This window comes from Malus domestica, chromosome 10, assembly GCF_042453785.1.
Source record: "Malus domestica chromosome 10, GDT2T_hap1".
Lineage (NCBI taxonomy): Eukaryota > Viridiplantae > Streptophyta > Magnoliopsida > Rosales > Rosaceae > Malus > Malus domestica.
Genome location: NC_091670.1, coordinates 40,432,846 through 40,455,578, shown reverse-complemented (window position 1 = coordinate 40,455,578; position 22,733 = coordinate 40,432,846). Strand labels below are relative to the sequence as shown.

The window sequence follows — 22,733 nt, the reverse complement described above, 5'->3', positions numbered from 1 at the left end:
AGTTCTTAATTAACTACAGATAGCTATTTATTTGTAAATGAGTTTGACAGTCCACCTGATCCTATTGTTCAACGTAAGAAATTTTTAATGTAAAAAAAGAATCAAATTCAAATTCACAATCTAATTAACCTACCTTACATCTGAACTAAACTACCATAATTGGACAAAGTTCAGATTTGCAAACTTAGTTTAGAATTGCTGGCATGGCACTGAGTGGTTGGTCAATCAACAGAAAGCTGATTGCTGAAATGTTTGCCATGCTATAGGTTGCTCCAAAGCATTTTTGTCCCCCGTGATCTAAACACATGGGCTGCTGACCTTTAATTACTAACAATATCATATAATCCCTAATAAATTCATACTTATTATAAAAAAAAGGAAGCACAAGCACTTTTTAGACAGAAGGGTTGGGAGAAGGGCTTCTAGGCAAAACATACATGAAGCAGCACTGTGAAAAAGCACTTAAAAAAGGCCTCAGTAGGGCAAATCCACATGAGATCCTAATATATGATCCATGAACATATTCTGGAATATGTCATCCTTTGCTTTGACAACAAGGAAACACAGAATCATCCCTCTAGATTTGGGTTTGCTTATCAAGAAACTAATTTCTAATTTTATATGTAAAAGTGCTTAATACTATATTTATTTTTGCTCCTGGGATCTCATACTTTATCTCTGCCTTTTTATCATGCAGATTCTGAAACAGTAGAAAGTAGTCTTAACATATTGGGGAAACAAACAGTAACCAAGGCATGTGACCAACTAAATCATCCATGGTCAAGGGTGCAATTTTGTTCAAGAGAATTATCAGTTTTCTGAACAGGACGTTCTTTTTTTTTTTATTAAGAACGTTTGGTTCAGTTTTTATTAAATAACGAATTGTCAATATGGTATATAGAGCAAAGGAAATAGAAGGCCAGGATTGATGAGGAAAGTTGTAAAAGCAGATGATCAGATCACCATCAAAAAATGCACAAAGCTAAATCTCACACAAGAAACAACAAGTACAGGTTAAGGTATACCTGAGAAAGATAAAATAATTTTTGAGCTGACAGATTTGAATGTGCGCTGCCATGGATAATTCGGGCTAGCAAACGTTGTTTTCAACCCCATATACCTAGCCCTAATTTGCAAGATGCAACCTTTGATCAAGACAAAATCTCCATTGTCTTGAGGTCCACCATGAAAACTTATCTCTAACCAAGGACCATTGAAGTATGGCATCAAAGAGGCCCCAACTTGAAGAAAATGCCATTTGGCAAAACTTTCACTCAAAATATTCCACTTAGTGAGAGAGACTTAAATACATCATGAATGCTACTGTAACAGTATTTTACTCATCTAGAGAAGCATATATACCTACATGCGTTTTAACTTTGATCAGTTGAGTTTCTTCTTTTATTCAAATACATCCCACTTCATGTTAGCTCTCCACTCAGGATGCATGGGTGTTCGTCCATTATTCATTCTTATCCGTTGTGTTATGTAAAATGAGACTTCCCTTCTCATTCTCCAATATACGGAATTTCTTTCCAGTGCCTTACATATTTTCTCATACAATATTGTGTGATTGACTTGTAACACTGTCGACAATAACACTCTGTTCTATGGAAGTTATTCTCCCAAATCATCCAAATTTACTAAGAACAACCAAAACCCTAACCAGAGAAAGCTACATACAGAAAGAAGAAGGCAGAGAGGTGCCAACAGCTGCCAAGGACTAAGACAAGGTTTGCTCTGTGGGATAGAATGACAGGTCATCCGAAATGGACCTGGTTGGGAGTAGCGTGGAATTAGGCACAGTCAGAGACTGAGGAAAGTGCCGCGATTAACCGTGGAGAGAGACAAAACGGAATTTAATGAGCATATGGAAGAAGGCAGAAAAGGCTTTGAAGACGATGACAAAAAAGAAGGAAAAGGAGACAAACCAGTTTTGAGGAAAATAAAAACTCTGATTTGACTATTCAATGCAGAGCTTCAATGCACTTTTTTTTTTTTTTTCACTTTGGAGTTTGGATTTCCCCAAATTTTCGTTGTCCATTATTTTCTTGATGATTTTGTGAATCAATAACCCTAAATTCAGAGCCTCTTTGCACTGTTGCAGTGGACGTGTGATTTGAATTATCAGGCTTTCCTTTTCAAATGAAAAGATTAGAAGTTTAAATCATTTCGTTATCTAGGTAAATGTACAAGTGAGTTCTAAGAAGCGTCAAGGTTTTTAAGAAATGTTATTGTCATTTCAAAGAGTCGTTTCAGACTTATAATTCTTCTTTGATGCTAATAACATAGTGACACTTTATACTGGGATGGGATTGACAAGAGAGTTTCTTAAGCTCTTAATATACTACTCTAACATGTCGGACTAATAGCGGAATATTATTTGAGAACTTTAACAAAAAACTCCCGGTACTGTTTATTTTAACGAAAAACCATATTTTTACACTAAAAAGTCAATTCTGGTACTGTTTAATTTACCATTTATTTTGTCTTTATAGTTAAAATTCAAAGTTTTCAAACAATTTTAATTAGTTTTCCTGTAATATTATTTAGAAACACAAAAGATTGTGTTATTTGTTTAGAATGTCATGGTGTCGTACTGAAAAATGTAAGTAATAGCACTTCTCAAGGTTGAGGCTTCACTAATTGCTAGGGGCTATAGAGGGTTTAAGGTCATGTAAAAATTCCTAATAAAGGAGATGGTCATATGGCTTCAAATAGGGAAAAAATGTAAAAACCGAGAAAAAACCGTGAAATAATTGATTCGTTATTTGTGACAACCACATGCTGCTGTGATAGTGATACGACCTTCGGCTCTCTGCCCACTGCCACTGCCCTCTGTCCACTGTAACTCCTCTCTCTCTCTCTCTCGTTTCTCTCTTTAGAGCGGAATTTGAGCATCCCAACGTAACTTTCAAGAAAAAAAGTATATCAGTTTGTAGTAGGACTGCAGCTTGCAGCTCAAGCTGCATAGCTACTTTGAAAGACCAAAAAGATTGCATTCACCATCTAAACCTTTCTCCAAAAGCTTCCTTCTCCTCCTTTTTATGCCTTTCCAGTTTCCACAAGGAAAAATTGCAACCCATCTCTCAAATTCTTCAGAAAAAAGTGGAAAAAAGAGAGTTTAATCCTCGGTTTTTGACGTATGAATATGGGGTTAGTGGGAAAGTTGGTTTGGGTGAATGCATCCAGCAGGAAGCAGTGCAGGAGCTTGTTCTGGAGAGTTAGAGCCGCTTTGAGGAAGGCTATCAAGAATTCTGGGAAGCAGCGGCTGAGGACGTTCCAGTATGATCCTTCGAGCTACGCCCTGAATTTCGACGATGGAAGCTGGAAATCGGGGGAGGGAGGCGCAAATGCTGCTTTCAAACATGCAAGACCTCAGCATCATTCGGATTCGGATATCTGCAGTTCTGGGTGGGTTTATATTCTTTGGGTGATTTCCGAGTGATGTTTTTGGAATAATATGGCGGAGGAAAGTAAATTGTTCTGTTCTATTTTTATTTTTAATTAGTTTTGTGTTGTGTTAAAAAATCCCATGCTTGTTCAAAAAGCATGGTCATTGTCCAAACGATGAATGAATCCAAGTTAAGTCAATTGGTCGGAGCAGCGTGCCCAAATTTAAATCTCTCGGGCTAAATTATATCACTTGACGAAAAACCTCTACCCCAATTTAAATCTCCGTCGCGTTAATCATATCATTTGTTTATGTTACACCTTAAACAGCCAAAGAAATAATCCACAATCTCTCAACAACAATGGAAACAAAGATCGCAATGAAACAGCATCTGAGAGGAGTGTAGATAGTCATTTTTCGCAACAAAGGTACATACATCATTTGACATCCCATGAGAAAGCCTAGACGAAACCTAATCCTCCATCTCTCCATGCAAGGAGGTTGGAGATCATCTAGACGGTAGGGTCTTCTAGCTTGGCAGTGGAAAGATCGTTTATCCGAGGATAAGCGGCTTTTTCATCAAGCTGGTTCTGAGCCCATAACAGCATCTTCAATAAGCTTGGAAGCTTCGGATCTGTGACAGAACAGCGAAATATATGATGGTTATTAGCCTCTATGGAGATTTGTATTGGATTAGCATAGACTCAATCAAATGTTTTTTCAAAGATCTAATCGTCTCGTCTCAAAGACGCTCATGGAAGAATTCCTCCGGAACTAGAACAAATAAAAGTTTAGCAAACATACTAACCTTTTTCATGACTCTGGCTGGTAAGGATGGCTGCATTCACCTCACTTGCTGTCTTTAGGCGCTGTGATATGTCGAGAAGCTCTCCGACGGGACAGTTGTTCACATCTTCAAAAGCTAGCAGTGCAACAGTCCTCTCCAACTCTTCTAAAAAGCTTTGCTGCACATAACAGTATTGATAAGTACTACTTAGGACCAGATAATACGAACAACACAGCGAACACAATTCAGTTGGATGGAGTTACGGAGGAAGCCGGAAGGAACTTAAATAATAAATAATCAAATTATACACATGATAGTCAATCAAGGAAAGTTGCAATGGGCCGAATCTTACATTTTCTTCTCCCCTTGGTGCTAGCTCTTCCTGAGCAAACTCAAGAGCCTCTTCGACTTTTCCATTCCGAATTAGTTCTATCAACCTTTGCTGTTGGAGATGGAAAAATAATTGAGGATTTGTATCCAGAATCTGCAGACAGAATTTGCACAGATATTTTAAATAATTTTAATAAAGATTACGATCGAAATAATAACAGGATGCTCATTAAAGATAAATAAAAAAAATCAAAGGATACGAACTCTGATTAGGTGACAAACTACTTGTGAGCCATCATTAATATAAACAAGAGATCAAAATAAAGCAAGAAAATAAAACATCATATAAAGGAGGAAACGAACCCTCCCTACGAATGAATGTCACATTAAAGTACATGCATGTCAAGAAAAACAAACCAAAACAAGTAACTGTAAAGTGTAAACCACCCATGTAATACCAGGTCTGCATTTGTTATGTGCATATTTTTACTCTACGAGGTTGAATGCAGCAACTTTGTGGTTGGAGTTTATCGCTACATCATATACCCAATGATGCTGCATATTCAACCTGATGTCCTGATTCACAAATCTATGAAAATATGTAGCAATGATTCATACAACCTCAATTCCAAAGGGAATTCAAATGAGGCAGTTAACCTTATGTATAGTTTGTACGACACACACGAGTCACAATTATTCAAACTATACTTCCAAACTTAATAGGGCAATTAGCTGGAATGATTAGTTTTTTACGTTTGGTTGCAGAAATGATTTGTTTTTACCATGTCGTCATTATATCATCGATGTGTGATCGTTATGTCATCGATATATGATCAACATGTCGTTGTTACAAAAAACCAATCACTTCTGAAAACAAAGGTCAAAAACTGATCATTCCAACTAATTGCCCAACTTGATATGCAAGGCCAAACTTTGATACTGGCAAGGCCGAATAAAAGAAAGCAATAAGATCCATCAAAGGAAAGAAAAGACAAAGGTTTTTCATCAATGGTATCAAAAGTATAGACTCCATGAACAAAACATGGAGATTTGAGAATTGACATCCCACCTCAGGGTTTAAGTCATTCACTTTCTCAATCGCATCCTCCACATTACCGCATTGTACTGCCTTCTTGACAGCCATGCGTTCCGTTATTGTTGCAAGATCAATATCTGCTATATACCGATAAGGAGAAACACCACAACATATAGTACAAAATGAATCACACCAGCAATGTCTCAATTATAAGAGTAGGCCATTACACTACGGAAACAAAAGGATACGTTCGGTTCCAGATTCCTTACGGAATTTCTCAGCAGCATCCACATAACCCTCAGTGACAAGGAAGTTCATCACCAATTTATTCATGTCTTCTTTCCTAATTTTTACATCCTTGAGCTTCTTCTCCCACTCTTCCCTCGTTATGACTTTCTTCGACGCGGCCTGTGCACAAAAATACAAATGATATACAGATTTAACATGCCAATGGCAATGCTTATTGACCTAATTACTGCATATTCAACCTCAAATCAACCTCGTAATCTCGTTCTATAAACTCGAAATTAAGCAGCTAAAACAGAGAAATTAGAATCGACAACAAGATTTCAACTTTACCATTGCTTCGATCTCTGCAAGCTGATGAACAACAATCCAGAACAGGGACATCAGTGCACGGCCTCGAAGCCCATTTATTCAACTCCAGCAACTACTTTCCTTCAAATCGTCCTGTCAAATTTTGAACACCGATTCAAATCGCAACAAGAACCCCTAGACTCGCCAAAAACCCTACAACTGTAGCCGAGTGATAATATTCCCGAGAAAATTTTAATCCAAGAAAAGTGTTTGTTTGCCGAGAAAATTATAGTGAAGTAAAAAGGTACCTTCGAAGCGTGCTGGGTTTGCTGGGTAGCTGGGTTTGCGACGATTGCGTCTGTATATGTATATTGGTTCGGGATTTGGGTGTGAGTGTGCGCGAGTGATTGGGATTCCGGCGATCCCTTTCTTCTCGCTGCTCTCTGACCTTTCACTCTGGCTACTGTTCTCGGGTTCCCTTAATTGGGCCCTGACCTCGAGCGGGTCGGGTTTTGGGTTGAATTTTGACGTGTCACGTGAGCATGCACTCAAATCTTATATTCCACTTGGGCTCACGGAACCGTAGGGTTTTAAAACCCGAATCGAGGTTCGGGCTTTAGTTTCGGGCTACATCTTGATCTGCAGGCGAGTTCATGGCTAAGGGCTTGAGAACAAAGAATGTCCACGAAAAGGATGGCTCGTCTATTTCTACGTAAAATACTTCTCCTCATAAACGATTGTTTGAAGCATTATAAATTTGTTCTAATAGTTTAAGTATAAAAGCATTGGAGACTAGAGCAATGAAATTCTTTTTTTATTTGTATTTTCAAGTTTTTTCTATTAAACGTTGTCATAAAACCTCGTAGCCATTTTAAACTACCTTCAAATAGACCGTACTATGAAGTTTCGGTTGCCTGAGTTCTGTTTATGGAGATTCTCAATTGCTGCTCTCGAAAAAAAATTTCACACTTGTAAATGTTTTAGATTCGATTCTTGTCAAAGACAAATTTGAACCATATTATTACTAGTCCATTGTAAGACTAAACTTATCTTCTCTCTTTTAGTATAAATAATATCTTTTGTTGAAAAAACAAATAAATAGAAAGACCCCCAAGTAATAAAAAGAATGAGAAAATTCCAAAAGTATAAGAAAAGCAGGTACAACATTAGTGGCGCGAAAACGGACCGGTTAGGTATAACCGGTACTTTCCGCCTAATATACACCACAAGGCACAAATTACCAGTCCCACTTAATGTATTTTTTAATTTGATTATTATTAAAGAAAAGTTTGAAATTATTACAATAATTTAAATGAAGGAGTTTCGAATGCATACATGGATAGAAACTCATCACTCCATCTATAGGATATGGTTTAATATCTTAGTAGATAGAATATTGAGTTTTTATCCATGCGTATTGAATTAAAAACCCCCTATTTCTTTAAATTATTGTAACATTTTCGAGTTTCTTATTTAACCTCACTTACCTCATATTCAATTTATAATAAATTCATTGCGTGATTTAGTTCATACCCCTATTTCCAGTATGAAATTTATTCGTAAAGAAAACAAATTAGGTTTTGGAAATCTTGCATAGTACCTTAGCAATTAGAACAAGTGAGTATCGGTGTGAGTTTGTTTTCTATCAATATTTTTTGAACGTGCTTCTCTTTTGTATTATCGGTCAATAGTTATAGATATAACTGAAGTTTTATGATCACGTGATATTTTCATATAATCTTTCTTTTTCTTTCATGCTTATGTCGGTTGTAAAAGAGACAAAAAAAACATCGTCACCTCTACGAATAATCAAATCAAAATCATTTAACCCAAAAAATTCCTAGTTCAAGCAGGAAAACCAAACGACGGCGAAATATGTATACGAACCGACACGTCTCCCGACGAAATCCCCCATGAAAAAAAAAAAAAAAAAGGAGGGAACGAGTCGTTAACCTGCGCACCCCTCCAATCCAAATCCCCAAAACCCAATCTAAACCTGCGCCACCGCATTCTTCACGATCCGTGCGAGACTTTGTCGACGAAAAGCAAAATAAATAAATAAATAAAACAAAGTAATAAAACCAAAAGTCGCCTTGCGAACTTTCTCAGACGCCTTCACATCGACAACGATCCGAACTCTGCCTCTCTCTCTCTCTCTCTCTCTCTCTGCGCGCTCGATTTCTTTGGATTTTCTCGGCGGCTTCGTTGAGAATGCGATTGCAATTGCTCGGATCCAGGTTTTTGTTTCGGAATTCCGAGTGTAATTTGACTGCTTCTGGTTCTGGTTAGGGATTTTTTGTAAGGTGCGAGCAAGCTAGTGTTAGGGTTTCACAGTATGTTGAAGGCGGAGGACTGCTCGAATTGGGGAGAGTTACCGGCCGTCGATGGATTTGCAGGCGAGGAATTTGACGAAGACGAGGAGATGTGCATAGATGTCGACACGCTCTATCGCCTTCTCGATGAAGAACCCACGGTAATTTTTGGTACTACAACTGTATAGGAAAGGATTGAACTTGTTTGCAGCTTGTGTTGGGAGCTTTGATTTTTTGCGATGTTTGGCTGCGGTGTGAAAGATAAGGCAATCTTGTGGGGGTTTTGGGATTCCTGCGGGAGTGGGTTTTCGATTCCATTGGGTGCGACTTAAGATTGAGCTTGTAGTCTGTACGTGTATGTATTTGTGCATGCTGAAGGATTTGCATGCAATTCTAGTGGAAACACTTAATCTCAGCTGGTTACTAGTGAAAAAAAATCATTGTGTTGTGGATAAGAATGATCGAATTTCTGCTTAAATTACTAGTAGAAATGGGTTTACTAAGGGGAAGCACCAAAGGGGTTTATGAGCATATTCACACATCGTTTTGTTGTTGTAGATAAATTCACACATGCCTTTCTTGTTCTTGTTTATTGCTACATTTAATTAACTAGGCATTTGAGCATTTCATCGAGCACTTTTTTGTTGACACTGAGTTTAGATAAGACTTACATATGTCTTCGTTTTTCGTGTTCATGTTTTTCTCTATTAATTATTAGCCCCACCTGTTTTTCTTTAATGCGGAACTTTTTGAGGATTAACCGCAGAGTTGTCCAGAGGATTTGTCGTTGGAAAATCAATTGGACGCTGAAGAAGTTTCCGATGCTCAGCTCCTAAGTGGTTAGTATTTTGTTTTGACTTTATAGCTTTTTTAATGTTTTATTGTTTCTCCCATATATGACATAGTTTTCTCAGCTTTGTTTTGTAGTAGGGCATCGTTATCTTCTATATTGTTGTGGTATTCTGGAACATCTATGATTCTATATTGGCAACATATGTGTTTGACCACATCTGATTGCTTATTTCTCTGTTGATTGTTTAGGATCCCAAGCAGTAAAAGAAGAACCACCAATAGAAACTGATTTAATGGGTCCAGGTGCGTGGAATCATCCGTACAGCTCAGAAGCTTCGCACTCTGGGGCAGGGGGTCCTGATGGCTCTTTTGATTATAAAGGGAACCATGAAATGAATTTTGATTACAAAGAAATGCAACCATCAGCAAACACTGGCTCTCTGGGGCATACATACTCTATGAGTCTTAAAGACTGGATTTCCTTGGTTCCAAGCGATGAGACTTGCTTTACAGAGAGGGTTGCAGTTTCACAGCCATGTAGTATGTCGTCTAGTATTTCTGAAGGGCATGCCAACCATGTTTTGGACCACAGAGATCTGAATGTCCTGCAGAGGGAAGTTGATGTGCCTGGGAAAGCTGAATCTGAATGTATGTTAATATTTCATATTTGCTATAGACTAGAGAATTGCATTTTTTCTGGGCTTTTGAAGTTATTGATGTAGATCATTACATATGTGTTTTGTATTGTTTTTAAATTTTGAGGTGGAAGCACAAATTTATGTCTTCTGATGATTGATTGCAGATGCTTTGCAGTGCCTCGATATTGAGAACATGGGCTTACGTTCCAGAACCTATTTCACTTTGGGACAAAATACCACGGAAACCTTAGGGCCATCTGAAAATAATTCCTGCACTTCTATGGAAATATGCTCTACTCTCTGTCAAAATTCTGATGTTTTCAGTGACCCTTATACTGCTATGTGTGGCATGAGCTTAGATAATACATATTTCACTGATGTCTTAATGCATCATAGTCCTACCAGTTATTATTTTCCGATTAATGAAGAAATGATGGCTAATGTGAAGGATGAATCAGGGGAGTTTCCAGCTGATAGTTCATGCTCAACTAGCAAGATGAATTTAAATGGTCAGGAGGTGATAACTGGTAGATCTGTTTTTGAGCCGTCAATGATTGATGTTTTAGATGGAAAGGAGTGGAATTTGAGATATGGTAATTGTATGTCAGCAATCAGTGGAAATTCTTCATTCGATGCTGACTCTTTTCCTGTTGACAATAAGGCATCAGTTGAGCCTTTGAGTTCTACTCAGACATACATGTCAAGCAAAAAGGAAAGTATTGGTGTGAAGGATGAAAAGAATGATGAGTTTGTTGCTCCAAGTAGTGTTATGTGTCATTCTTTTCGAGGCATGGATGAAGCTGTCAGTAGACAGTCTTCTTTTAGTGCTCATGATCACTTTTTTGAGAAAGACTTCAAGCAGTCTGGTTTTGGTATATCAACACAGAATCTTGGTAACTCATTGGATAATGAAGAAGTCACGATTGGTGCATGTAAGAGAGCTTGTCTTTCTCAAGATATTAAGCATGGAAGTTCCACATCCCCTGTTGATGGACAATCTGTGAATTCAAATGCCTATTCTCAAGGTGCTCAGTCATTCACTTCATGCAAGAGTCAGGGTTACATGAAGGATATAGTCACTCATTCTAAGAGCATGCACCCTTCGAAAGTCAGCCCTGAATCAATTCATAGTAACTTCTCTGACAAATCCCCTGCAGATGATGACGTTGATGTATGTATTATTGAACATATCAGTCATCCTGCACCCTCAAGTCGCTCTTCAGTGGTTAGCAATACTAATTACGCTGCGCCCATGAAACAGTCTCCAGCACTTGGAAATACTGTTGTTAATTCACAACAATTGATGCCGAGTGATCATTACGGAGGAGTGGGAGGCATGAGATTCAAGACACGAGATGAACAATTGGTTTTGAGAGTAGCATTGCAGGTTAGCCCTAACCTTAATATTGTTTTTGTTATCAGAGTAAACTGCCATTTACCCCCCTGAACGAGCATGATGTTGTCAATTTAGTCTCAAATCTCATGCCTCCCACAATGCCTATATCAGTTCATGGGTCTTGTGGCCCTTTTAATTGAATCAGAGATTTGCTTTCTTTCTTTTAAATGTACCCTAAGCTGAATCACTTTTTCTGCATTCAATAGTTGATTTATCAAGTAGCTATATTATGGATTACTTTTTTGCGTCAAATTGTTGATTTGTTAAGCAGCCTTCATATCATAAGATGGATCACTTTTTCTGTGTCAAATTGTTAACTGATCAAGTAACTTTATGTTGCAAAATGGGTCATTAGAATTCATAATTTGATGGCAAGTTTTTGGAAATATGTTTCAAAATGCTATCGTGTGCCTGAATTATGTCCTATATATGGTTTTGGTTCTTTGTTTTAGTAAGAAAAAGTGAGAATTTGTGCCCATCACTGAAGTTGAGATCTGAAATCTTGTGAGATAAATTTTGTGTGCAGGACCTTTCACAGCCCAAGTCAGAAGCTATTCCACCAGATGGACTTTTGGCAGTTCCTCTGTTACGACATCAGGTTTTAAATTGTACCCTCTCTTTTGACTTTTATTCTAGATAAATATAATATGAACAACCTATAAAAAGGCAATTGTGCCTTGAATAGTTTTTGCCTTAATGCTAGGTAAATTAAAGGGTTATTCTACTGTATTTCAATAGACAGGAAAGAAAGTTTCCAGTTTCACATGTTCTATTGAATAATTTGTGGAGGTTTACCATATGGTTCTTGTTACGGAATCAAAATCTTCAAGCTTAAATTAGAAGTTGGATTATTTCATCTGCTAATTAAGTGTTTTGGCATACCAATTAAATGTTATGATTTGTTTTTATTTTTGCTAAAAAGTCATAAGCAACTTGTTATTTGGAATAGTTGTTTGTTTTGTTTTGTTTTTCTTTCCTTCTAAGGAGTCCGTCGCATTGTGCCTAGTCTAGTTTTATTTGAACCAGTGACTAATTGTTTTGGACACCTGGTTTGCATATATATGTGTCTGTGGTGAATGCACGGAAAAGGGTCCATCTAATTTAATTCATGTTGTGGGCAGAGAATTGCATTGTCATGGATGGTTCAGAAAGAGACAGCTAGTTTGCACTGTTCTGGAGGAATTCTTGCGGATGATCAGGTTTATACTATTCAGTAATGATTAGCTATCACCACTTCCATCTTTCAAGTACTTGTGCCTAATATAATTATGTATATGTGATCTTCATTTTTCAGGGATTAGGAAAGACAATATCGACAATTGCACTTATACTTAAGGAAAGGCCTTCATATGGAGCTTGTCAAGATGTAAAAAAGCAAAAGCTGGAAACTCTGGATTTGGACAATGATAATGATATGCATTTTGAGATTGGTGGAAGGAAGCAACATGCTGATGCCCATGAAGTTATTTCAAATGGAACTCCAAACGAGAGCATAAAACCTTTGATACAAGCAAAGGGAAGGCCAGCTGCTGGAACACTTGTTGTTTGTCCCACGAGTGTCCTCCGGCAATGGGCCGAGGAGTTGCAGAATAAGGTAACTGAAAAAGCTAATCTCTCGGTGCTAGTTTACCATGGAAGCAACCGGACAAGGGATCCTTTGGAGCTGGCTAAGCATGATGTTGTCCTCACAACTTATTCAATTGTCAGCATGGAGGTTCCTAAGCAACCTCTTGTTGATGACGATGATGAGGAGAAAGGAAACCGAGACGAGTACGATGGTCCACATTCCAGTAAGAAAAGGAAATACCCTCAAAGTTCCTCAAATAAAGGTTCAAAAGGTAAGAAGGGATTAGAAAGTGCTGTGCTCGAGTCTGTTGCTCGCCCTCTTGCTAAGGTTGCATGGTTTAGGGTTGTTCTGGATGAGGCTCAAAGTATTAAGAATCACAGAACTCAAGTAGCTAGGGCCTGTTGGGGTCTTCGCGCTAAACGTAGGTGGTGCTTATCAGGCACTCCTATCCAGAATGCAATTGATGACCTTTATAGCTACTTCAGATTTCTCAAATATGACCCTTATGCTGTATACAAGTCATTTATCTCTACAATTAAGGTCCCAATTAGTAGGAATCCAACAAAAGGGTACAGAAAACTTCAAGCTGTACTGAAGACAATTATGTTACGCCGCACAAAAGGTGGGACCAAATATATTGTTTCTGCTCATTGATTGTGTCTCCTTGAATAAAAATAGTCTTAGTTCGAAAATTTTACTTGGTTGTTTTTTTTCGTGCCTTTGTAAAATTCATTGGGTATGTGTTGATTTTAGCCACGAGTGAACTGTCTCTTACCAGTCACTCTTATTTGCTGGTATATATTACTATTTATTAAGCTTAAGTTCTGTGATGTGAATTGAATTCACAAGGCATTTCCTTTCAGAACTTGCTTTTACATTAAAACCAAGTGTTCATCATTTTGTTTCCACTGGAATTCTTATTGTTGACATCCATTTAATGAGCATTGATTATCTCCATCTGATGGTAGTTTTTTGCTGTAGGCACACTTCTTGATGGACAACCAATTATTAATTTACCACCTAAATCCATAGAATTGAAAAGAGTGGAGTTTTCGAAGGAAGAACGAGATTTCTACTCAAGGCTAGAGGCTGATTCACGTGCTCAGTTTGAAGTATGGTTTAGTGCAAAGCTAATATTGGGGTTGATAGCAGTTTTGCTTTCTTATTTTTCTGATGTGCCCCTTTTTTCCTCTTGAAAGGAGACTTTTGGCTTCTTTTTCTTTTCTATTTTTTTATTCAGAGCTTGTGGTATCCATGTTTAATTCATTTTGGTCATTTTCTTAAATATATTTGCTTCACATGTCAGGAATATGCAGCTGCGGGAACTGTCAAACAAAATTATGTTAACATTTTGTTGATGCTTTTGCGTCTTCGACAAGCTTGTGATCACCCTCTTCTTGTTAGACGGTATGATTCAAATTCTTTATGGAGATCTTCAGTTGAGAAGGCAAAGAAACTTCCTCTTGATAAACAACAATCCCTTCTGAATTGCTTAGAAGCTTCTTTGGCGATATGTGGCATCTGCAGTGTAAGTGTTCAACCTTTGTTTTTATTTCATAGTTGTATTTTAAAATGGTTGGATGGCATTTACTGATCTTCCAAATTAATGTACATAGTTGGTACTGTGTTATTGTGATGTACTTTCTTGTGGAGCATACTTTTCTTTTCTGAAGGACCTTCCATGCTGAGCATATTAAATTTGACACTACTCTCGTATCTTTATAAATGCAATTTGAGGTGAAAATATTGTATAATTGTCAAAGGAATTATATCTTATGTTTATTTTACAAAATTTTTTTCTTAATTTTTGCGGTGATTACAGTTGGGAATCTTTTGATTCTTTTAGAATAAGTTAGGAATTGTCTTAAAAGTTAATATTGATTAAATTTTATAGAACATTTAGACCATTCCTTAGGGGAAATGTCCTGTTGACACCTACGTTTTTATTTTCTTAGGATCCACCTGAAGACGCTGTTGTTTCCGAATGTGGTCATGTCTTCTGTAGCCAATGCATTAATGAACATCTCACCGGTGATGATAACCAGTGCCCAAACACAAATTGCAAAGTTCGACTCCACGCTTCTTCAGTGTTTTCAAAAGCCACTTTGAACAGTTCTCTTTCTGACCAGACTAATCCAGAAAGCATTGGTTCTGAAGTTTTTGATGCTGTAGAGACTTTCTACGAGGATCGCTCATACAATTCTTCCAAGATTAAGGCTGCTCTTGAGGTTCTGTGCTCAATGTGTAAACCACAGGGTTGCATTTCTGGAAATAGTTGCTTAGAGGACAGAGTTGATCGAAATGCCAGCTGTTCTGAAAATTCTTCCGATATTTCTGTGGTTGAACCACTTGAGGACGTTCCTAAGAGTCAGAAATTGGATGTGGTGGTGGGCTCTAAGAATACAAAGAAGGTAGTTAGAGAGAAAGCAATAGTCTTTTCACAGTGGACGAGGATGCTGGACTTGCTTGAAGCATGTCTTAAAACATCTTCCATTGAGTACAGAAGACTCGATGGAACAATGTCAGTAACAGCTAGGGATAAAGCTGTCAAGGATTTTAACACCCTTCCAGAGGTTTGTGGAAATAATAGGATATCTTGAATTCATTAATAATCTTTGAAGTAATTTTTTTAGTTGGTATTTTCATTTGTCCGCGATGGTTCTGAAGTTTGACCCTGATTCTTGTAGGTGACAGTCATGATTATGTCTTTGAAAGCAGCTAGTCTTGGTCTCAACATGGTTGCAGCTTGTCATGTTCTTCTTTTGGACCTTTGGTGGAATCCTACCACAGAAGATCAAGCAATTGATAGAGCTCATCGGATTGGGCAGACCCGTCCTGTTACAGTTTTGCGTTTGACTGTTAAAGACACCGTTGAAGATCGTATTTTAGCCCTTCAGGTACTGTCATTGTTTAGTGAAACCTTCCATCGTCACAATAACTTTCTTGCATATTATCCATTTCCCATGTCAGGATCTTTCTGGCATATTTCTTGCATATTATCCCTTTCCCATGTCAGGATCGGGACTAGCAAGAATGGTTGAGTGCTTTTCATGATCTTGTATATCTCGCTGTTAGACTGATAACACCATCTGTGCGTTGCCATTCTGATACTATGATACATACGGTTGATTTCCACAGCAAAAGAAGAGAGAGATGGTTGCGTCTGCATTTGGAGAGGATAAAACGGGTGGTGGACAGACTCGCCTGACAGTAGAGGATCTTAAGTACCTGTTTATGATGTGATTAGAGAGAGATTTTTATAGGTCGAGGAGATTTTGGCTTGCTAACACACAAAAAGGTATCGTCGATAGTTATTTTTTTTTTTTTTGGCATTGGCAGCAGCGGGATTGATACTCGAAGACTATCTGACAATAGATCTAAAAAGTAGCGTATGGGGCTATCAACTAGAAGATTATGTTAATAGTCTGTATAGAATCACATGATCATTCATTTAACAATTTCTATTCTTTACCCGTCCTCGTCGTTCGTTATCATATTGTATAGGATGTGGAGTAGGTAGTCTAAAGCAATGAAAGATGTGAAGATTTGTCTCTTTAATTTGTAATTCGTAGAGAGTACAGAAAGTTTGGGATGTAAAATTTGCTTGTTTCGTGTTGGTGAAATTTGATGATTAATCCAAAGGTTTATATTCTTAGAAAATTGATTTAGTGATTAATCTTAATTAACGCTGATGGTGAATGACAATTTGAGATGCGATGAAATGAGATCACGGCTTGGGATTTTTCGGCTTTTGATAATCATAATAATCAGGTATCAAACCCGTCAGTTGAATGAGTATGAGACCTGAGTGAGTCGAATTTGAGACTTTATTTACAAGTGGATATAACTATACTCCTCACCCTTCCTCCCGTTGGAAAGAGTAGGAATGGAGTACTAGGCGGAGTGCGCGTATCCTCATTATCCTACTCTCCCTCACTCAAAGGGCAGGAGTTCTCCCTCGAAAGGGTGGGAATCGAACCCTGAGAGTCCAGAGCATCCTGAGAATCCAACTCTGGACATGTCTTAATTAACATATAGAACAAATAATACACACAAAAAACGCAGAATCATGACAGCAATACATGTTCATCAATATATAATGCACCTATCCTTTCAGTATTTCAATCAATAATTAATGCAATAATCTCAAGTCATTCATCTCTTTCGCCGCCGCGGCCGCCTCCTCCGCACCGATGATTCAACCAACCCAAAATATCTCCCCTCACAACCTCCACATTCTCATCAGTCTCCCCAAACAGCAGCGAATGCATCATCCCCTCATAAATCTTCAACGTCTTATCCTCGCTCTTCGCCGCCGCATACAACGCCTTGCTCACCTCCGGGTCCGTCACCACATCTGCGCTGCCGTGCAACACAATAAACGGAAGACTCACATCCCCCAATCTCTCGCTCACGTGCTGCGTCACTCTCAGCAGTTCCACCACCGTCCCCAGCCTCGGCTTCCCCCGGTATCTCGACGGATTCATATCGGCCACGATCTTCTTCTCCTCCACCTTAACGGACTTCCGCATCAGGTCGGCGGTCGGGACGATCGCCAATCTCCGCAAGTATCCCGCCACGAACGTCAGAATTTCCGGAATCGGCCATGTGGGTTTTACTTTATCGGAGATTTTACACATGGGGGCAACCAAGATCGCGCCTTGGAACGCCTCCGGGGCGGCGAAGTGGATGAGGAGGCAAATCGCGCCGCCCATGGACTCGCCGTATAAGAAACAGGGGAGTCCCTGAAATTGGGGGTCCTGCTGTTTGACCAAATTGAAGAACGAGAGGCAGTCGTTGACCACGAGGCCAACGTCGGGGACGAAGGCGCGGAGGCCGTCGGAGCCGCCGTGGCCCTCGAGGTCGAGAGCGAAGCAGGCAAAACCGTTTTGGGCGAGGAAGATCGGGGTGGCTTGGAAGGTCCAGCTGATATCGTTGCCGTACCCGTGGACCATGAAGATGATACCACGAGGACGGCGGAGGGGGAGCCATTGGCGGGTGAAGAGCTTAAAGCCTCTGGGGGAGGTGTAGAAGGATTTGGAGGATTTGATGCCCTGGAGATTGTAGTATTCTTGCTCTGGTGTGGTGCCCCAGTAGTGGGGGAGCTGGGCTCGGGGTTGGGATTCGGGTTGGCCCGATTGGGTCGGGCTGGTGGTGGTGACGCTTTCTAGCTCCTCCATCGTTGGAAGCTGAAAAGTGCTTTTGCTCCTCTGCTTGGAGAGCAGCAGGCGACGGAGCGATGAGAGAGAAGGATGTGACCTTCTTTGGCTGGCTGGATGTTGATTTGTTCGAGGTGTGTTTGACTTGGATGCTTTTATTTTTGGGTCAACCTGACACCTACACCAATGACAATTCGATACCAAAATGGGCTTGTGTGGACCTAAATGTAGCGGATTTATTTTTCATGTGTATTTGAGTGTACAAATGACGGGGAACGGAAGCCTCTACGGTCTACCCAATAATCTCTCCTCTACAAGAGATATTTTTTAGTGTGATTGGTAAAGAGGCGTATCACTATATAAAATTTCTCACAACTTTTATTAAAACATGTGATGTACCACTTGTGTTCCCGTTACAATAAAAAATTTCTCCCACTAAACGGCTTGCCTATGGGTTCTTATGCAACTAACAATCGTTATAGCTAGGATAATGATATCATAACTAGGGGTGGACTCGAAAAAATGAAAATAAAAAAGGTAAAACGAATATCAAATCAAAATTGAAAATTGAATGGAAACAAAAAAAATAAAAAAAACACAAACCAAATAAAAAATTATGGTTCAGCTTCGATTTTGGTGGTTCAAAAACCGAATCAAAACAAACTAAACCAAATGAGATATAACTTATATTTTTTATTTATTTATGTTGGGTTTTCATTTTCTAAGCCAATTCCAAGTCAACCATTAGTCTAATTTGTAAAACCCAACTTTAGGCCCAAATATGTTGAAAGCCTTATTCTCTAGAGTTTTCTTCTTCTTCTCTCAATTCCTAGGTTAAAAACAAAAACAAAAAAAATTGAAAAAAAAAAAACCAAAATAAAAACAAACTGAAAAAAAACCTGGAATAAAACCAAACTCAACCCTAATTGTTACTGAATGATATTTTTCTTTAAAATAATGTTAGGTAGATCAACTTTTTAGACCAAATTTACAAACCATATGACATGTCACAGATAAGAAATAAACACGTTAATCAATACTTAAGTAATAATTCAATCATCAATAACCACATCATATGATTTATAAAATTTGGTTTAAAAAGTTGCTCTCTCTAAGATTACTCTTTTTTTTTTTTTTTTTTTTTTATGATACTTCCATGTTGGTTGAATTCGTGTAACAGTGATAGGGAGCTCAAAAGATTATAATGAACAATGCAAAGTAGTTCACATTACTTTAATCATTATAATGAACAATGTAAAGTAGTTCACATTACTTTAATCATTATAATGAACAATGTAAAGTAGTTCATATTTGGGTAATGACTAGAATAGATTAAGGGTTCCAGTTCATCCGGTATACGTCTGTGATTTGTAAATTTCCAGATTTACCTTGGTTAATTATGATGGTGTAATGGAGATTAGTAAGACTACTTCAAGGGAAGAGTTAGCAAGATAATGAGTTAAGGGTCTTATCTGGTGTGAGTTATATGAACCGGCCGATTCAAACCCTAACAGATGAATTGTTTAATCAGGATGACATATACGGAGTTTTGTTGAACAAGAACGACATGCGCTCGGATACGAATCGAATCAAGTATTAGTTATCTATCATTTGTTTCTAATCTGAATGCCATCCAAGCGCATGTCATTCTTGCTTACCCTGAATTCCGCAAGAACTTTAGAATCTGACATCTTAACTGAAAAAAAAAAATAGAAAAGGGAAGTGGTATAGTCAACTGCAACAGGCAAAAGGGAAGAAGAAAAACAAAAGGTGCACAGTTCAGAGTTGTTGGAGGGAATATGATAGCGGTTCCACTAAGGGCACTGAGGAGGTAATAATGCTAGTATTAAAAGGCGAAAGGGCTGAGAGTATGATTAAAGAATTTCTGCACTAAATACGCAAGGAAGCTTTTAGATTGCGAAAAAGTTAGACTGAATAATTAACTAACGGAATATGTTACCGATGACATAGAGTAGAATAAGTCTCCCAGAGACCCCCACATTTTTCTGTTATTGATCTTTACCTAATATGTCTGGGTTCTCCAAGTGATTTGACTAATGATGCGAATCTTAGGCAGCTTAATCAGATTTGTTTTGCTTTAAAAAGTGAAAGCATGGTCTTCCAAAAGAACTTTGAAGGTTCTCATGTAGTCTGGTGAAATTATTAAAACGGTAGTGATTTTCACGCCTCTTAGTTTCTTGTTTTTATGCACTAATTTTTCTTTAATTTATCTAATTTTAAGGTTAGAAAAAAAGGGAACGGTGCATAGGAGAAAAGGGAATGCGAAAATCACTTCCCTTATGGAAAAGTTACAATCTTTTTCTTTGGTCAATGAAAAGTTTCAATCTAAAGGATTCACTAAGAGTATGCCAAAGCCCGTGTGACCTTTACTATCTACGAAAGTTTTTCTTCTTACACTGATGAGGAAGTGAAGTAAAACTGCATGAATACTTGACAAGTAAGATGAAAGTAACATAGTGTGTATATAATCCATCAATGCACAGAACAGCTGCATATTTTGTTCATCTAAATGTCATCATGTTAATGTTTCAGTTAATTGGATGCAACTCGATTGTAGGGCACCAGGCACCAGGCACCAGGCACCAGGATCATCTCTTATCAAATCTTACATTAGATAACTCTCACACCAACCAACTGGAAAAGGTAATGGAGCTTGTTCCTCTTATGTAAATCTATATAGGTTCAAGTAAATGCTCTAGGAAAAGTGTTATGTAAGCAAGAATGACGTACGCTCGGATGGAAAGCCTATCACAATCAATGAAGAACTCTATGCACAGTTATATCACCCTCAAAAAGAAGTCTCCCATTAAGTGTAAGCTAGCTTTTTGTAGTGTGAACCAAAATATTGGGGCAATAATAACTTGTTGAATGGATTACGAACGATTTTCTTCTGGTTCAGCCATATGTTATATACTTTATGATAGATATAACATTTTCAGTATTACATGATTATGAATTCTAAAAGTATCCTTTCCTCCCATAAAAAATGTATGTTATAGGTTATAGCTGCTTCTCCATGGATTATGATGTCGGTAGTCCTCTTAAAAAATTTTAATTGCTTGGTGACATCGTTTTACAGGGAAGAAAGATCTCAATATGTTAACACGTAAACCACATGGCGTTGCCTTTTCTCCATCCAACCAATGAGATCATTAGATGGTTTCTTCTCTGCAAGCAGGTACATGAGGCAATAGACAGAAGATTATGGTTGTCCTCGTCCTGCTAGTAGCACTCGTTATTTTGTTTATTATTTTTAGACGTGCACTTTTGCGTGAGCACGAAAACCTATAGTGTTTGATGCATCAGACATATGCACATATGAAAAGTCTCGTTTAATTGTCAGGAAATTTACCTCAAAAATGGGAGGGAAATTAGAAGCAAGAGTATATGTTGCTAGATGTTAAAACCAATAGTCCCTGTAGATTCACAGTGTGTAAAGTCAGCGATAATTGGTTTCCATGGCACTAATAGCCTAGACCGGTTTGCATTATCCAAGTCTTCCGAGTACAAACAAATCTAGTCATCCTGTTTGAATTATCTAGTTACTAGTTTATACTAAAGTGTCTGGCTGGTTCACCATGGAGGGATCTAAAAACCTTAAAGACTAATTGAATGTTTATCTACGTTGACAATGACAGTAAAAATAGGTTGGTGCTATCCACACACCTATTTTTACTTCTCACACACCTCTCTCATCTTTCTGCCGTCAAATCGAATGAATTGAAGATGATCAATTGATAAAAATTAACAAGAGTGTGTGGAAAGTAAAAAGGAAAATGCGAATAGCACTCCCCTAAATATAAGCTTTTTCTCTACCTTTAGAAGCATAATGTTCGATGACATGCGTATGTGCATACATAGTACTTTTAATCTGTAATGGGAATTGTGTTGTCTTCTCAATTCTATATACATAAAAGCATATATCATGTGTTGAAAATGAGTCCCACATTGATAGAAGGAGGAATCTTGCATGAATTTATAAGAGGTTAGGCTACTCCTCATATTGCTAATTGGTTTTATGGTGGAACCTCAACTTTCTTCATGGTATCAGAGCAGGTTATCCTACATGTGAAGTCAAACGGTCACATGTGCTCCATGTCAACTTGTTGTATTATCCACGTGTACCTCAATAGTTGGTTAAATTTGACATTGAATTTTTTAATTTGTAAAGTTGATTTCAATCCTGTAGCTATTCAGTGCGCTTTATCTGAAGTTTGATCAGATTGCTGATGCCTTGTTACCTAACAGGGTTATAGAAAGGAAAAAAATTACACAGCAAGCTCGAGCCTTTCAGCATTTGGTGACTCAAGTGATGATCGCGCTTGGTCAAATGAAACCTACACGTAAAGTATGTAGAGTTCCTGATTTTAGGAAAAGGTGTCTTCATTCTGCATATGGTTGGTAGCAAAACTGATGATGAATTTTGAGCACTGAATGCATACACCGAACGCGGGCATAAATATTACATGTTCTGATGCGTGTTTACTTGAGATGTTAGTTGAGTGGCGATCAAGTTTAATCCTAATGAGCATGTATAATACAGATTTGCACTTTCCTCTATTTGCATTGACTAAACTCCACCTCAGTGGCAATGAAAAACACAAAAAGTGAAATGAGGAAAATAGTTTCCTAAAGAAATAGGTGGAGATCTACTCATTAAGTTGGAGGTAGGTCATAGATGCATGTGGCAAGTCCTTTGCCAGAGATGTATTTTCACGTCCCTAACGAGATGACACACCGGTGGGACTGAGAATAATTGCTTTT

General features: G+C 38.1%; 3 protein-coding genes and 1 long non-coding RNA gene across 9 annotated transcripts; 2 read left to right on the top strand and 2 right to left on the bottom strand.

Moving 5' to 3' along the window:
• Window positions 1–3,661: 3,661 nt before the first annotated feature.
• On the bottom strand, window positions 3,662–6,615 carry LOC103446453 (protein GID8 homolog). 6 transcript variants are annotated; one of them, XM_008385571.4, is made up of 7 exons: window positions 6,393–6,615; window positions 6,127–6,237; window positions 5,796–5,955; window positions 5,581–5,687; window positions 4,534–4,665; window positions 4,203–4,359; window positions 3,662–4,028 (listed from the first exon to the last, which is right to left on the bottom strand). In XM_008385571.4, exons 2-7 carry the CDS (start codon window positions 6,175–6,177, stop codon window positions 3,907–3,909), a joined length of 729 nt encoding a protein of 242 aa, XP_008383793.1. In that variant the 5' UTR covers window positions 6,178–6,237; window positions 6,393–6,615; the 3' UTR covers window positions 3,662–3,906. The 6 variants fall into 6 exon arrangements, with proteins under 6 accessions (XP_008383793.1, XP_008383794.1, XP_008383795.1 ...); XM_008385572.4 differs by having other exon boundaries at window positions 5,581–5,684; window positions 6,393–6,559; XM_008385573.4 differs by having other exon boundaries at window positions 5,581–5,684; window positions 5,817–5,955; window positions 6,393–6,559.
• Window positions 6,616–7,946: 1,331 nt separating this feature from the next.
• LOC103446452 (helicase-like transcription factor CHR28) lies at window positions 7,947–16,449 on the top strand. The gene is made up of 12 exons (XM_008385569.4): window positions 7,947–8,557; window positions 9,163–9,235; window positions 9,438–9,836; window positions 9,991–11,213; window positions 11,749–11,820; window positions 12,344–12,421; window positions 12,517–13,411; window positions 13,771–13,901; window positions 14,096–14,317; window positions 14,745–15,362; window positions 15,477–15,686; window positions 15,928–16,449. Exons 1-12 carry the CDS (start codon window positions 8,420–8,422, stop codon window positions 16,030–16,032), a joined length of 4,164 nt encoding a protein of 1,387 aa, XP_008383791.3. The 5' UTR covers window positions 7,947–8,419; the 3' UTR covers window positions 16,033–16,449.
• Window positions 16,450–16,785: 336 nt separating this feature from the next.
• LOC103446451 (caffeoylshikimate esterase) lies at window positions 16,786–18,329 on the bottom strand. Its single transcript, XM_008385568.4, has one exon. The coding sequence runs from the start codon at window positions 17,967–17,969 to the stop codon at window positions 16,941–16,943; it is 1,029 nt and encodes a 342-aa protein (XP_008383790.2). The 5' UTR covers window positions 17,970–18,329; the 3' UTR covers window positions 16,786–16,940.
• A 1,860-nt stretch (window positions 18,330–20,189) lies between these two features.
• Window positions 20,190–20,852, top strand: LOC139188356 (uncharacterized). Its single transcript, XR_011571740.1, has 2 exons — window positions 20,190–20,406; window positions 20,502–20,852. It is a non-coding gene; the product is annotated as an uncharacterized lncRNA (long non-coding RNA).
• The last annotated feature ends 1,881 nt before the right edge of the window (window positions 20,853–22,733 follow it).